Below are 16748 nucleotides of genomic sequence, written 5' to 3' on the forward strand. Positions count from 1 at the left end.
ACGAGCTCCTCTTTAACTCCGGTCTTGGCCATGACTTTTTGCAGTACTTCCCACAGCCAATGGACTGGAAATTAATCCATGACACCTGCGCGCAGCGCGAAACAGCAGCAACGTGGGGGGGGGGGGGGTCAAGCCATGTAGAGAAAAGAGAGAGAGAGAGTGTTATGTTGCTGCCTTGGGGGCTTGAGGAAGGGTGGGTGGGAAAAGGCAGGACGTGGGGCTATCAGACAGCGAGACGGCCCAGGGAGCCCAGGGAGCAGGCGGCGGCGACAGTAGTGAACAGAGGCGCGCGCGCGCGCGAGAGAGAGAGAGAGAGAGAGAGAGAGAGAGAGAGAGAGAGAGAGAGAGAGAGAGAGAGAGAGAGAGAGAGAAATGAAATGTTATATTAACGTCTTCAAAAAGCCATAATGACCTATGAGACCAAAAAGTTACATCATGGTGGATCTGATACAATGTCTGGATAAAAAACCAGAAAATGAAAAATAAAGATGATACTACTGGCACCTAGAAAATGAAACTGGAACTAGAAGGTAAACAGAAACCCCTATAGGGTGTGAATATAGTGAGGGGGGGGGGGGTACGCTATGGAGGTGAGTGGAGTACAGTGAGGGGATACAATATCATGTGGGACGGGGGGGTACACTATGGAGGTGCCTCCATCTCATAATATGTGCCGCATCGGACGCTGGCGGATCTCCTCAATATCCTCTGTGGTCAGCACCCTGACTGGGTGTCCCGCATGTCTCGCAAGAATAATCCGAATCCGCCGCTGCAACCTCCGTCTATGCTGGGATGCCCTCCTCCGTAGTCGTGGGCGTCTGGACCACCCAAGCTCAATCGCACGATCAATCAGTGTACCGCTGGTGTGGGCGGTATCCATGTCTTGCTCTGCTGCTGTGGTCCTATACCTCTATATCGGCCAGTCTCAATCTCAAGCTGGTGTGAGGATGTGCGAATCTGACCAATAGCACATCGTACTGCATGAGACAAGTGTACATCCATGTAACTGGGTCTGATCACAAAACCATCTGCTGTGAGCTGAAGAAAATGCTCTCTGTAGAAAGCCATTTTTGTGCCTAGCTCCTCGGTCGGCTGTATCCATGTCCTCCTAATGTCCAGCTGAACTAAATCTTGACGGATGAGTCTGGTAATCTCTGTCCGTGTGAGAGTGAGAGAGGGTGCCTCCAGAGAATACTGGAAGGGAGGCAATTTGTCCATGCTAAAACCATGTGCCTGGAACCAAGATGTCATCTGTCCATACCAGCAAGACGTGTCTCCCTGTAAAGCTAACTGTTGGGAGGACTCAAGGGCGAGGCGTGCATATCTGTCTCGGGGGAGATCCCACAAGCCATGTATGTAGGAGACTGATCTCGTAAGAGCCTCAATCACCAGAGGGGCAGCTGCCTGCTCGAATAATCTCATGAGGTACCACGGCCTTGGCTCTAATAATCCTAGCAATCATAGATACCAAAGGCCTCTCCATACCTCTCCACCCGCCTGCGCTGTGATGGCCCACTGAAGGTCCCCATATCTGCACTCCATAAAGCATAGCTGATGTCACTAGAGTGTCAAAAAGCCAAAGTTTCGTTCGAGGTTCCTGAAACTGAACCTGCGAACACATCCTCTCCAAACCACCCAGGGCTGCATGTGCTCTAGTCAATCTAGTCTCTGCTGCTCTCCTCATCGAAAACACTGGCCCACTGAATACTGCCCCAAGATATGTATATGCATCTGCATACTCCACAATCTCCTGCCCATATGTAAATGTGGGAGCTGATCGCCTAACCCATTGTGGCGTGGTGTTAAAGTTTAAACACCATAACCTTGGTTTTGCCAAGGTTGACAGACAATCCACTATCATGTGCAAACTCATCCAGATGACGCTGCATACCCTCAGGGGAGTCAGAGATCAACACAATATCAACAGCATATAACAATAGTGGGATCCATGTACCTGCTAGCTGGGCACCTCTGTCCCCCAATCTCTCAATGTAGTCAGAAGCCTCATCCACATACATACCAAACAATGAAGGAGATAACGGGCAACCTTGCTTCACTCCTATAGTGGAGTGAACCAAAGTAGAGACCCCCTCTGGGGTGCATACCTGTCCTGCAACTGATCTATATAAAGCCATAATCCCCCATATGAGCTCTGTGGGTACCCCCATCTCCTGTAATCGCCTCATCAATCTGGCTCTGGGCACTGTATCAAATGCTTTGCGGAAGTCCACAAAGCTACAATAAATCCGTCGCCCATGCGACCTGCCCTCCTCAATAATGGCCCGCAGAGTCAAGATGTGGTCAAGAGTAGAGAAACCTCTCCTGAACCCTGCCTGTCCCTCTGCTCAAATGCCCTCTCTCTCTGCCCATCTACTCAACTGCTGCTCAAGAATGGATGCATACAATCGTGCTAGTGTGTGACCAATCATAATAGTGCGATAATTCCCTGGCTCCATAGGGTCCCCTGACTTGAAGATAGGCACGATGGTGGACATACTCCAAGTCTCGGGTAAGCCTTCACACATAGCACGATTGAACATCACTGCTAGAAGCTTTGCCAGCATGTCTCTCACATGAATAAAGTGCTCAGCGACCAATCCATCATGATCATATGCTCTCCCAGTCTTCATCCTATCAATGGCCTTCCTTACCATCTCTGCGGTAAAGAAAGTACATGTCTGTGGGCATGGTGCTGGCGGGTCAGGAAAAGGTGTCTGTCCAGGAACTGTATATAGAGATGCGGCATAACTACCCCAGACCTCTGTAGAAGTGATGGCCGAAGCAGGGGAGGACTCATGAAACAAACGCCAAGCCTCCCTCGAATCCTGACTCAAGAACAGCTGGTATAATTCCTGCTCTAGCTGAGCAAAGAAGGCCCGCTTCTTCCTTCGCACAAGGCGCCGGACGTCAATACGCGACTGTCGGTGAGTAGTGACTCCCACAGCAACCTCCCGCTGCAGTCAGGCTCTTGTCTATCTGTACTCCTCATCATATCAGCTGTTCTGGAGCATACACCCAGAACGCTGTCTCTGTCCAGGCTGAGTATGTGGATATGCCTCTCTCGCTGCATCCTGTAAAGTCTCTGTCAGTATATGGGTCAGCTCCTCCAAAGGTTTCCCTGGCTCCTCTGTGTACAGACGTCTATAAATCCCATCTCTGTGGACAGCATCAGTCTCTGAAGTAAAAGTATATCGAGTGTGATCTGCCCCTCGTGTCCTCTGAGCTGTGGTAAAGGACTGTCTCTCTAGCATAGCCAATGCTGCATATCCCCGTGTCAATCTAGCTCTGGCTGCTGAACCCATGGTGAAGCGTGTGGCTGCTGCAGAGAAGGTAACCCCTAGGTACACGTATGACGTCACCACCTCCACCTGGCATCCTGCGAGAGTGAATGTCAGCTGACTCCTGCCCTGTCTCGATGTATGAAAGACCATAACCTTGGTTTTCCCAAGGTTCACAGTAAGACCCCTCTGTGTGCAGAAATCATCGAGTGCATGTAGATGCTGCTGTAGACCACCTGGAGACTCAGACACTAATACAATATCATCAGCATAGAGCATAATATGTACTGAGGTACCTGCTAAATCAACTCCATCTCCGCCTCCCCGTGTAATGAAGTCAGCCACCTCATCAATGTATAACCCAAATAGCGTGGGGGAAAGTGGGCATCCTTGCTTCACACCAATGGTGCTAGCAATAGTCTCGGACATACCTCCTGGACATCTAACTCGCCCAAAAACCTGCTCATATAATGCATAGATGCCCCATGTCATATCTGCTGGTATGCCAAGAGACTGCAGGCGCTGAAAGAGCCTCTCTCGCGGTACTGTGTCAAATGCCTTGCGGAAATCCACAAAGCAGCAATAGAGCTTTCTCTTCCTCACTCTGGCCTGATCAATCATACATCTCAAAGTGAATACATGGTCAGTGGTAGAGAAAGCTCTCCTGAAGCCTACCTGCCCTGATGAGCGTAAACCTGCTCGCTCAGCATATAAGCTAAGCTCTTGCTCCAGCACTGCACCATAGAGTTTGGCCAGCACGTGGCCAACCATAACCGTCCTGTAGTTGCTCGGATCGAGCATATCCCCTGTTTTGTGAATCGGCACAATGGTGTGCATCGTCCACTCCGCAGGCAAACCCTCTGCTAGTGCCCTGTTAAACAGGTGTGCAAGAAAAGGAGCTAAAGAATCTACTGCATATATGAGATGCTCACCCTGCAGGCCCATATGGTCGGCGGCCCGTCCATGCTGTAGGCGGCGGATAGCTTCCTGTACCATCGAGTGGGTAAAGAAGCTAGCTGTGGTAGGTCGAGGCTCCTGTGGCTGAGATATAGGTGGCTGCTGTGGGGCATGGTATAGGCCCTCTGCATATGTGTGCCATGTCTGTGGGTCTGCAATAGGTGTCGGGGTCCGGGGCTCTCTGAAGTGCCGCCATGAGACAGGGCTATCTCTACTCATGAAGCAATGAAAGATCTCTAGCTCCTGTATCTCTGCGAAGGCCAGTAAGTCTCCTCATCTCTCTCCTCGACTCCTGCTCTGTGATGGCTCCCAAGGCTCTCTGTATGCGGAGCTGTGAGTATAGGGCTCTGCACTCGTCATCATACCATCTGTTCTGGGGCATAGTCCCAGGTCTCGCAGGCTCTCCTGAGTGTACACGATGTGGGAAGCTCTGTAATGCAGCCGTGTGTAGGAGTGATGCCAGCTGGGTTGTAATGGTATCCATAGGTGCCAGGGGATCCATGAGTAGGAGCCCATCCTCTACTCTGCCAGTGTATATGTCTGCCATGTCATGTGTGAAGTAGATGGTAGTGTGTGGCGTCGGTATGTGGGGGGCTGGTGATACTGGTGATCCGGCTAGTGAAAATGCCAAGTGTGTATGATCTGCCCCAATAGGACGAGGTGGAATGGAGAATGAGGTGACAAGCTGTGATGCCTCCAAAGACCCCATAATGTAGTCTACCACCGTGCCTCCGGTCCGTGTATGACCCCCATGTGGGAAGCATGTTTGCCCTCCTGATCCCGGCCACTGTAGCATCCCGTTATAAATAACGAGACGATGCCTGGCTCCCAACTCTAGTAAGTGGTCCCCATAATGTCCTCTGTCTGGTCTAGTGTCCTCTGATGCCCGACTAGCCCCTATCTCCTCTAGATCCACGAGGTGGAGGATCTCCATGTCATCATAGTCATACACCTCACACTGTCTGCTCTGTGTGTGGGCATTGAAGTCGCCCGTAAGAAATACTTCCCCTAGTGTAGAATAATGCATAATCTCCTCTGACAGACAAGTGTATGGCGAGGCTCCTGTCTCCTGCTCGTGTGGCATGTCCTCTGTAATGACATAGGAGGATCGTGATGGAGAGAGAGAGAGAGAGAGAGAGAGAGAGAGAGAGAGAGAGAGAGAGAGAGATGAAGTGAAATGAAATGTTATATTAACGTCTTCAAAAGGCCAAAGTGACCTATGAGACCAAAGTTACAACCATATGACATTTGATACACTATCTAGAAAAGAAAAGAAAGGACTGAAGGTAAGTATCTAGCCCTACAATACATTAGTAGGGAGCATCCGGAAGCAGCAACTAGGGAGAGTGGGAAGCTAATGCTACTAGTCAAAATGGGGTACATGAGTACATGGATACATGAATACATGAATATGGGGGAGTACAAAAGTGACAGTGAGTACAACAGTATATGGCTGGAGTGGTAATCATCCTAGGAGCTCTAGCATGGGTCTTCAAAAGGTGAAAATGACCTATGAGACCAAATGTTACATCATGTCCATGAGCGAGAGCAAGAGCGAGGGAAATGAAATGATATATTAACGTCTCTAAGAGGCCATAATGACCTATGAGACCAAAACTGAGAGCACATCTGAAGTTGGTGTCTCATCAAAGAGAACAACTAAATGAAACTGAAAAGTACAATAAACTGACTGTCTTACAGTTATACGAACTATAAGTAAGACTCCTAGATGATACTAAGTAGAAAATATTGGAAAATGTATATCAAGTAGATCCATGTATGCTGATCAGTTGAAGTGCTGCCCTCTCCTCATATCAAATATCTCCGCCATGGGGCTGTCTAGAATGGAGAGGTCGTAGAAGCGAGGTAGGCGCCTCCGATGCTGAGCAATAATGGCTCTGATCTGGTGATAGTGAGGATGCCGTGGTCGGGATCCTCGTGGGCGTGGCCGACGAGCACGACATAAGACCATTGCTCTATCAGTGGTGACTCCCTCAGACCGTGGGCTGGTGCCCTGATGGCCTGATGGAGGAGGGATCAGGAGGTGTGTGGGCTGGGCTGCTGGTGCTGGTGCTGGTGCTGAAGAAATCTGTCAGGATCCTCTGTCTAGCTACATCATGGCTCGGTCTCCTGTCTGCCAAGAGGGTCTCTTTGTGTCTCTTGAGCTCAAGTAGGAACAATCCCAGGCATCTCTGATCCTCAAACTCCATGACCCTGCGTAACGTCCCAAAATCCTCTCGGAAGAGGTAGTGATATCTCCCTTGATCTCATAATAGACTGTACAGGGGAAAATGTTGTGCTCCTCTGTCTCTGCCTCCTGGTAGCATAGTTGACAAATGCAATTTGAGATTAGAACAATATCATCAACATATAACAAGATGGGTATCAACACCCCTGCCAGGCATGCCCTTGGGCCTTCCAATCTGTCTACATAATCGGAGACCACATCAATGTACAGTCCAAAGAGGGTGGGTGATAGCGGGCATCCCTGCTTCACCCCTATTGTGCTGGTCACCATATCGGATAGTCCGCCTGGAGCTTGGACTCTGCCTGTCTCACAGACTCGTACAAAGCATATATCCCCCACTGCATATCCTCAGGTACCTCAATGTCATGCAATCTATGCATAAGCCTGGCACATGGTACGATATTGAAGGCTTTGCGGAAGTCCACAAAGTAGCAATATATCCTTCTCTTTTGTGCCCTGCCCTCTTCAATAAGTGCCCAAAGTGTCAGTATGTGATCCAAGGTAGTAAATCCTCTCCTGAAGCCGGCCTATCCCTGTGCTCGATGACCATGCCTCTCTGCCCAGCGGCTCAGCTCTGACTCCAATATAGAGCCATATAGTTTGGCCAAGTAACGACCAATCATGATCGTCCTATAGTTGCCTGGTACCATGGGGTCCCCACTCTTAAAGAGTGGTACAATGATATGCTCTGTCTAGCTTGCTGGGAAACCCTCACAAATGGCACGATTAAACACATGTACAATCAGCGGAGCCAAAGTATCGCGGGTGTGAAAGATTGTTTCACCATCTTTTCGCCCTCTTGGGATTGAGACATGTTTCCCCCTTGGGGGCCTGAGCAAGGGTGAGTGGGAAAATGGACGCGACTGCTTGCGCACAGAGCAGGCAGGCAGGCGGGCCGGCGGGCAGAGGCGCGCAGGTGGGTGCGCACAGAGCAGCAGGCGAGCTACATCATGGGCAGCACAGAGGCAGCAGAGGCGCGCAGGTGGGTACGCACAAAGCAGAACAGCAGGCGGGCAGAGGAGGCGCACAGGTGGGTGTGCATAGAGTAGCAGGCAAGCTACCACAGGATCTAGAAAGAGAGAGAGAGAGAGAGAGAGAGAGAGAGAGAGAGAGAGAGAGATTAAGTGTCTACTAAAGACCCAATGGGCCTATGAGACCAAAGTGGTACAATAATGTCCATGGCATATCTCATCATGGAATGGAAAATAAAATAGAATGAAAACATAAATATAGCTATCTCACTGGGGTGATACAAAACTGTCCATGGAAACTCGTCATGGAATACTAAGAACATAAAAACATGGGAGCAACATCAGCTCCGAGTAGATGGTATACCACTCTCCAAAATGTCAAGCATGGGGTTGACGAGTATGGCCGAGAGGTCTCCCTCAACTACGTCACGTGGAAAGGTAGCTCGATGGCGGTGGAGCATGTCCTGATACAAATCCCTGTCTAACTGAGCAAGATAAGCCCTCTTCTTCCGTCGCACTAGGTGCCGGAAGGTAATCCGTGACTGTCTATGAGTGGTAACACCCATGAGCACCTCTCTCTGTAATCTGATCCTCATCTCTCTGCACTCCTCATCATACCAACTGTTTTGGGGCATGTTCCTAGATCGTCTCCGTGTAGGCTGACTATGGGGATATGCCTCTAATGCTGCAGCATGAAGTGTCTCTATCAATATCTGAGTGAGCTCATCTAATGGCCGTCCCGGCTCCTCGGCACATAAGCGTCTGTATATCTCATCCGTGTACACGGTGTCAGTCTCCCTCGTAAAGGTATAACGAGTGTGTGTGGAGACCTGTCCCAATGGAGCGGTGCTGAACTGAAATGTGAGAGTGAAGGACAAGATAGCATGATCCACTGCTATTCCAACCGGCCTAGTGCCTACCATAAAATCCTGAAAAGAGGGAATGAGACTGGGCTGAGCCATAACATAGTCCACTGTACTAGCACCATGCCGATGTGGAAAGCTAGTGAAACCGCCCGATGTCGGGAATCTCTGTAGGCCATTCAGGATGGCCAATCCATGTGTAGTCCCCATGTCTATCAAATACCGCCCATACACTAAATGTTCCTCATCCTGTGAGAGTCTAGATAGGCCCATATCCCTAACATCAAGCTCCCTCAACATCTCCTCTGAGGTATCATAAAATACTGTGGTTATGGGCGGTCCTGCCATTGAAGTCCCCCAAGAGAATGATGTCACCATCCCTGGAGAACTCCCAAATGTCATCATCCAAAATAGAAAAGGGAGATTGCCCGCTAGGTGATGCATACACTGATGTACTAGGAGCAAAATAGCATATAGCAATGTAGAGATATTTGCCCGTCTCTGCCCTCAGTCTAACCCACATGTACCTAGCCTGCTCATCTCTGCGGACTATATGTATTAGTGGCTGTAGCTCCTCTCTAAACAATACTGCCACTCCTCATGAGCCCCGTCCTCTATGCTTTGAACGAGTCTCCTGTCTACAAGCTGTCTCCCATCGGTATCCACTAACATGTGGCATGGACTGTCCAGGAGCCTGATGCATCTCACAGTAGAAGATGATATCCCTCCCAGTGAAACTATCCTCAAAATCCCCTACATCAAGGCGTAGAAATCTATTACAATTCCAAGTAGCAACTTTGAGTGTAGTCCCATAGGTCTCGCGCCGTCATGAAGAGCGCCTCTCCATAATCACCACTCTACCATTTCTATAGAAGGCCACTTTCCCTTTCTCTCGGGCTGCCCTTATCTCGGGCATAACTTCTTTCATGTGGGCAAGTTGCGAGAGTGTGAGGTCATCTCCAAGAAATATTCCCGTCTTCTTGAGTGTAGGTTATCTCTTCAAGAAGTCCTTCTTCGCTTCCATGGAGGGGAAAGGAATGATAAGTGCTCTCTCCTTAGAAGATTCACCACTACCTTCTCTCTTCTTTCCCACTCTCCATGCCTTTGTGTGTGTGGCTTCAATGCCCATCATAGAGAAGAGCTCCTTGGTTTCCCCTTCCGCATCATCACGGTCTTTTAGACCGGACACTCGTACATGTAAGGCCCGGGTCTTCCTCCTTTGCTCCTCTTCAAGGGTCATGTTGATGATGGTGGGAGTGGGGATGGGTGGCGATTCTTTACCTTTCCCTTTCTTGGCGACCTCGATCCATTTCTCAGCCTCGTCCATCTTCTTTTGTGTCTTTGTGATCTCCTCCACCCATGAAGATGTCTTCTCTTTATGTTGCTCCTCCTCCTCTCGAATGATCCTCATTTGTTCCTTGATGGTATTCAGCTCTTCAATAAAGGAGGGCTGAAATTTTCCATCCTCAAGCTTGCTTTTTGAAGTGGCTTCCAACTCCTTTTTGAGGGCTGAGATATCAGCCGCTTGACTTTTAGCATGCAATTTGGCCTCCACTAGTTCCTCCTTTAAGGCTGAAATCTCAGCCTCTTGCTTGGATGTTCTCTCTTCGAGCTCTTGGATTTTGTCAAATCCCTTCTCGAGTTTGGAGAGGCGGTTTATGATTGCGGTAACGGAAGAGTCGACCATCTTCTTGTTTTCTTTGATAATTGTGCCGAGCTTATCCTCCACCTTCACGAGCTCCTCTTTAAACCCGGTCTTGGCCATGACTTTTTGCAGAACTTCCCACAGCCAATGGATTGGAAATTAATCCATGACACCAGCGCGAAACATCAGCAGCAGGGAGAGAGGGGGGGGGGTTCAAGCCATGTAGGGGAAAGAGAGAAGAGAGAAGAGAGAAGAGATTCAGCAGAGAGAGAGTTATGTTGCTGCCTTGGGGACCTGAGGAAGCGTGGGTGGGAAGAGGAAAGCGGAGGAACGGGCCAGCCCAGGCGGGCGAACAGCGAAGAGAGAGAGAGAGAGAGAGAGAGAGAGAGAGAGAGAGAGAGAGGGAGGCGAGAGAGAGGGAGGTGACAACAAACGGCGAGCAGGTTCGAAGAGAGAGAGAGAGAGAGAGAGAGAGAGAGAGAGAGAGAGAGAGAGAGAGAGAGGGAGGGAGGCGAGAGAGAGGGAGGCGACAGCAGATGGCGAGTAGGGGAGAGCGAACAGGCGGCGAGTAGGTTCGAAGGGGCGGGCGAACAGGCGGCGAGCAGGTTCGCGGGGAGAGAGAGAGAGAGAGAGAGAGAGAGAGAGAGAGAGAGAGAGAGAGAGAAGCACACAACTCGACAGTGATTGCATTTTGGTAGTGAGTGGTGCAAATACAATGTGATAAGTACACCCAATAATATGAAATAATAGGGTGTTCACATGCTGGGGGGAAAAAACCTTCTATTGAGGGAAAAAGTGCCCTAGCTACTAAGTGTGTTCACACACATCATTGCCCATCTGGTATATGTCTACAAACCCCCGTGGAGTGATGATGTGAACATGTACAGGGATATGGCCGATAATCCTGGAAAGGCAACAAGCCCAAAGCTTTACAGAAAGCTTTGAACTTTTAACAACGAAGAGCCTTTGTGAACAAATCTACCACGTTTTCATGTGTCAACACATAGACTAAGCTGATATCTCATGCAGAGAGCCGCTTCCCGACATAATGATAGTGCACCTCAATGTGCATAGTGTGAGCATGAAACATAGGGTTCCTCGCTTCCCGACATAATGATAGTGCACCTCAATGTGCATAGTGTGAGCATGAAACATAGGGTTCCTCGCAACTGCCAGTGCGCTCTGAATGTCAGTAAAGAGGCAAGTGGGGAATGGTTGTCCAACACTCAAATCAGCCAATAGGTGTATGAGCCATACACACTCAATTGTCGTTGTGAAAGTTGTCCCGTACTCAACTTCACAACTCAACTTCACAGCTTGAAGTGGCCACTGTTGTGGCTGCTTCTTGCTGAGCCATGATATACATGAATCACCAAGATGAAAGCAAAGCCGCTAGTGGACACCTTGGTGTCGTACCATTTTGCCTAGTCAGAATCACAGAAGGCATACTTACCTCCCGGGATAGAACAATCCAAGGAACTGAGTGCACTATTGTAAGTAGCAGAAAACCAGCTTGACAAAGCGTGGTATGTGGACAATGCATAAATCTACTCAAGTAAGACATCCCATACTGTACGTCCTGCACCAATTTGGTTCCCTCACCAATCTTGAACAGTGTTTCACACACTGTTTGGAACCAAGATGTGAACGGGGATTTTCCACAGAAGAAAACTGGAGCATTTACTGGATCCCAGGAAGTTGGCTTTTCACTATCTTCTTCAGGAAGAGGATATTGTCCTTGATGCACAGGGCAAGTATCAGGTAAAGCCGGATTTGGGGTTGGCTGAACCTCATCAGTCAATTGGTTGCAGCTTCCAGATATTCTTCCCGAAAGAGAAAGATGGCTTCTGTTTCGGAATTGCCTATTTGTTGTGCCCAGTAGCTCAGTGGCGGCAGAAGGTGCAAGCAACCCACTCCACACATTGTGAGCACTACCTCGGTATCGCACCTGTGGAGGTGGCGAACTGTAACCACTAGAGAGCTCTTGCCAAGAACAAGAAGTCACAATGTAAAAGGGCAACTGGTCACTGCATATAGGTACAAGGGAGATACGGTGTTAGACAGGAATCGAGATAGACACTCAGATAGAAGGAATGTATGAAGGGTTCTTGCTGGGTTTCATCCACCACGTCCTTCACCTGATGCATGTTTCCAGCCTTTGGAATTTCTTCTTCCACTCTCGGCTTCAAGTTTCTGTCCATTGCACCATCCATTGACAATCCTAGTACATGATGCACTGCGAGCTCTGAAACTTTTATAGGCTCCTTGCCCTCTATGTGCACTGTGTTGGTCTCCAGAAATTGATTTATCAATTTCCCCACATCTTCAGGGTCCTGCAGCTCCTCCCACTGGTGCTCCAACAGTTTTTCAAACCCACACTTTTTTGCCTACTCCTGATGTACTTTCTTCCTCATATCAGGGATGATCATGGGCATGTAGAGGCTTTTCTTAGGCTTTTTGTCTGGCCTCTGAGACTTGTTGATCTTCGGCATGGCGCTGTCTTCTGAGAAAGTGCTGCAGATGGGTGAGAGAGTTGTAAGCAAGAGGGAAGATTGTGAATGTGCGTGTTTAGTCTCCTTGTGTTCTTTTTTGCCATGTTTTCTCCTTTTCGCTTCCTTTTTTGGGGTGGTGCTGTTTTCGGCTTCCCGATTTTCGATGTGATGTGACCCTTGATTCATATCATGCCCGCCGTCTCGGCTTAATGGTATTAAAGTATTCTTGCTATCTTCCTGTCTTACGGTTGCGAGTGGGGTTTTAATGATGTTGTGACAACTGTCCTCCATGCAGTTGCTTATGCCGACATGTGGCCTTTTGAGTTGTTGACGTGGATCGGACTGACACACACTTGGTCACTTGCTTTTTTACTGTCCTGGCGTTGATTGGTTGCTAAGATCTGAGCTTTTGTGGTGTGGCCACCCTTCCGTGGCTTGGTGGTTTTTTGAATTTTCGCATCTACCTCCACTAGTGAGATCATGTCACAACATATGCTCCAGACCGGCTCTTGGCCTTCCTCTTTTGCTTCTTCCAGTGTAGTTACCATCGGTTGGCCCTTGTATTTTCTCATCTTGAAGCCATTTACTGTCTTTGGAAAAGGTGTGCCATCCAAGTTTTCTAAGATAAAGGCATTTTGGCTGACCGGGTCTTTCACTATGGTCTTATTCACTAGATTTTGAATTTTCCAGAGTGAGGTCCCAGCTTGGAATTGTAGACCAATACGAGATATCCTTTCTCAAAAATTCTGTGCTTGAGGTACCTATTAGTCCAAGCCTTTCTTCTCCGCTTTTAGAGAGCTGATTTGCCTTCCTTCCTTTAAGGCTAGGAGTTCCTGTATTCTATGCTTCCGGGATTCTTCCATTGGCAGCTTCTCTTGAATGGCTACTCTCAGACTGGGTACCACAAATTCCATAGGTATAACTGCTTCCTATCCATAAACGAGCTTGAATGGTGTTTGCCCAGTTGAGACTTTGTAGGATGTGCAGAATGCCCATAGGGCAGCATCTAGCTTCTAGTCCCAATCATTTTTGTTAGCATTTACAATTTTCTTTAGAATTTTGGTCAGAACCTTGTTGGTCGATTCCACCTGGCTGTTGCACTGTGGGTAGTAAGGTTAGAACTTCTTGTGATTGATCAGGTATCTCTCCATCAACCCTTTCATTACTTTGTTCATGAAATGTGTGCCCTGGTCACTGACTATTTCCACTGGCAACCCATGCCTAGCAATGATGTCCTTGAAGAGGAACTTCACCACCTCTTTTGCGGAGTTTCTCTTTACAGCTTTAGCTTCCGGTCACTTGGTAAAATAGTCAGTAGCCACAATGATGTACTCACATTTGCTGCCTTTTGTGGGTGGCTTGATTGGTCCAACAAAATCCCAATCCCCGCTTCATGAATGGAGATAGCGGCAGTATAGGTGAGATGGGTAATCTATTGGAATCTTCGAGTTAACCCATTCACTAACAGACGTCACAGTTCTTTGCTTCACTGTTGACATCCCTCATGACAGTTGGCCACCACAGGCCTGCTTGCAAAATTTTCCAGGCTGTTATTTCTCCGCCCATATGTCCTCCGGTGATACCACAGTGTGCTTCTCTTAACACCGCTTGTTGCTCATGATCTGGGACACATCTGCATAGGATCTGGTCTATGCCTCTTTTGTAGAGCTGCCCAATCATGGTGTGCTTCTTAGGAAAATTCTTTTCTTCCTATCAGCGGTGTTCCCTTCTGGAAAAGTCCCATCTTCCAGAAACTGCATCATGTCATAATGCCAGTTTTCTTCTACTTCGGCTGATGCTGCTGTAAATAAGTTGGTATCTGGGAGTTGATCTTCTACACCCTCCAAGGTAGGTTCTCCGGAATCTAGTCTGGAGACAAAAAGTCTGCTACTGCATTTTCTTTTCCGCGTGTGTTGAATGGTGAACTCAAATTCTTGAAGTAGGAGCATCCATCTTGCCATTTTTTCCACCATAAAAGCTTTGTTTACCAGGTAAATGAGAGCTTGATGGTCCACATGGAAAACAAATTTGTTTCCCACGAGATAGTGCCGGAACTTGTTCACAGCGTAGATCATTGAAAGAGCTTCACATTCTGTTGTGCTGTAGTGCCTTCCCACCCTTGTGAGGGCTTTGTTGGCATAATGGATGGGCTGCATATAACCTTTTTGCTTTTCCTGCATCAGTGCGCTGCCCACTGCTTCGTCTGAAGCATCTACATAAACATGGAACATTAAATTCCATTTCGGGTTGATCATCACTGGTGCAGATGACACTATGCTCTTCAGCCAATGGAATGCCTTTTGACACTCCGAACTCCATTCATACTTTGCATCCTTCTTAGTAAGTGCATATAATGGGCAAGCTACATGTGCCAGATACTTCAAAAATCTCGCATGCCACTTCACCGTGCCAAGGAATCTTTCAAGTTGCTTAATGTTGTGGGGAGCTAGATCTATAGCCAATCCTTGGGCTGACACAATGTGCCCTAATAGTGTTCCGGATTTTACTGCAAAAGCATACTTGGTCGGATTTAACTTCAGCCTGCATCTATGCATCTCTGCAAACATAGCCTCAAATGATAGATGTGCTTTGCCTTATCTCCGGACATGCTGAAATCATCCATCACAAAAGCTTTCATGAAGTCTGTCAAGTAGTCGTAGAAAATTTCCTGCACCATTCTCTGGAAGGTAGCAAGTGCATTTTTTAAGCCAAACATCATAACGGTTGTCACAAAAACACCCCATTCAGTGATGAATGTGGTATTCTCCCTGTCTTCCGGAGTCATCTTCACCTGGTTGTACTAACTTCAGAAGGCATCAACGTCTCTAGGGCTTTGGTGGGACACGTGTTGAGTACATAGGTGGCGCACATAATGGCCTCCATCCAAAAATTGTGGCAAATCTTGGCCCTTAACCGTGCAACATGTCATTTCCATAAGAGACCTATTCTTCATCTTTGCCACACCATTCTAATAAGGTGTGTAAGGCACCATTCATTGATGTTTTATGCCTCTCAGACATGCGTGCATTAAACTCTTTCGACATGTTCTCCCCCCCTTGATTTGTATGAAGGTTGCCAACTTTACATGCAGACATATTTTCAGCCATGGAAAGAAAGTGCCTAAAGCATGTATTTCTTCAAAGGATATACCCAAGCATGCCTAGAGTAGTCATTAGTGAAGGTCACAAAATAGAGGTAACCCCCGATAAATGGTGTCCTCATAGGACCACATACATCACTATGTATAAGATGTAATTTCTAGACAGTCCTTCTTGATCCATCTTTGGGGAATAATGCCTGTTGCATTTTGCCTAACGTGCACCCCTCACATACATGTTTGATTGGGCTGCAAGGTGTGGCAACTCAGACACCATAGCGTGCCTTTGAAGACGTAGAAAACAGCCAAAATTCAAGTGATCAAAGTGGGCATGCCAGAGCTATGCGTCATTCATAGCACACATGGCAGTAATAGAACATGCATCATGTGCCAATCTCTCATAAACATCCAGCCTATAAAGGCCATGTCATAGCCCAGCAGCCCATTGCTGTAGATAAGTATCATCATGTGTATCAAGTCAAAATTGCCTTTAAATGTATGCAATGTAACTTTCTTTGTGTGAGTAACCCTTTGATTAATGACATTTGTTTAGGAAGCTACCTATCTAGCATTCCTGCAGTTTCAAAATCCTTTTATTACATTTTTTTCTTGTCCTATTTATAATCAATTTTATCTTGGGTCTGTGATTCCAGTCTTGTGGCATCAAGCTTGGATATGTAAGTGGTGGAGGGACAGCAGGTGCAGGCAGGGGCGATCCTTCATCCCAGAGCAGTGGCTGTTGCAGTTAATGAGATTGCATTAATAAGGGTTCAAATGTGTGTTCCTTCATGTCAAAGGATGCAAGTGAACCCTGAATATCTCTGCTCCTAAAGCCTTATCTTCAGACTGCAACATAAGTCAAGTATGTCCTTGGAGGAGTTTCTGTGAGCTTTGATTCATTAGCATGACATTTTGACAAGAAGACTTGGAAACAAATTGATTTCTTGTACAGGTTTTTCATGAACTTGAGACATCTTAGATTTCCATTATTTGCCTCCTTATTCTTGTCATTTGAAAACAAAACAGCTGGGTTTGTGTGTTTTTTTCTGGTTTACTTCAACCCATGCTGTGGTTTCTACTAATGTCGATGTCTTTCACACTAGACAGACTTAGTGCGTCTTCAGAAGAACCAGTCAAGATAACTTTGGCAGTATCCTACTGTGAGTATTGTCCATAAGAGGAGTGACCTGCTACTAG

At 47.7% G+C, this 16748-nt stretch overlaps 1 protein-coding gene across 1 annotated transcript in view; it reads left to right on the forward strand.

Annotated features, from left to right (window-relative positions):
- The window catches only part of LOC147630037 (ras-related protein Rab-2-A-like), a 45485-nt gene extending 28952 nt beyond the window's left edge, over positions 1–16533 (forward strand). Inside the window, exon 6 of the mRNA XM_086811650.1 lies at positions 16205–16533. Coding sequence (XP_086667776.1) covers positions 16205–16300 — 96 coding nt within the window. The 3' untranslated portion in view covers positions 16301–16533. The remainder of the gene's footprint in view (positions 1–16204) is intronic.
- Positions 16534–16748: the final 215 nt, after the last annotated feature.

This window comes from Cibotium barometz, chromosome 17 (assembly GCF_041138505.1).
Source record: "Cibotium barometz isolate CiBa-2024 chromosome 17, ASM4113850v1, whole genome shotgun sequence".
Classification (NCBI taxonomy): Eukaryota; Viridiplantae; Streptophyta; class Polypodiopsida; order Cyatheales; family Cibotiaceae; genus Cibotium; species Cibotium barometz.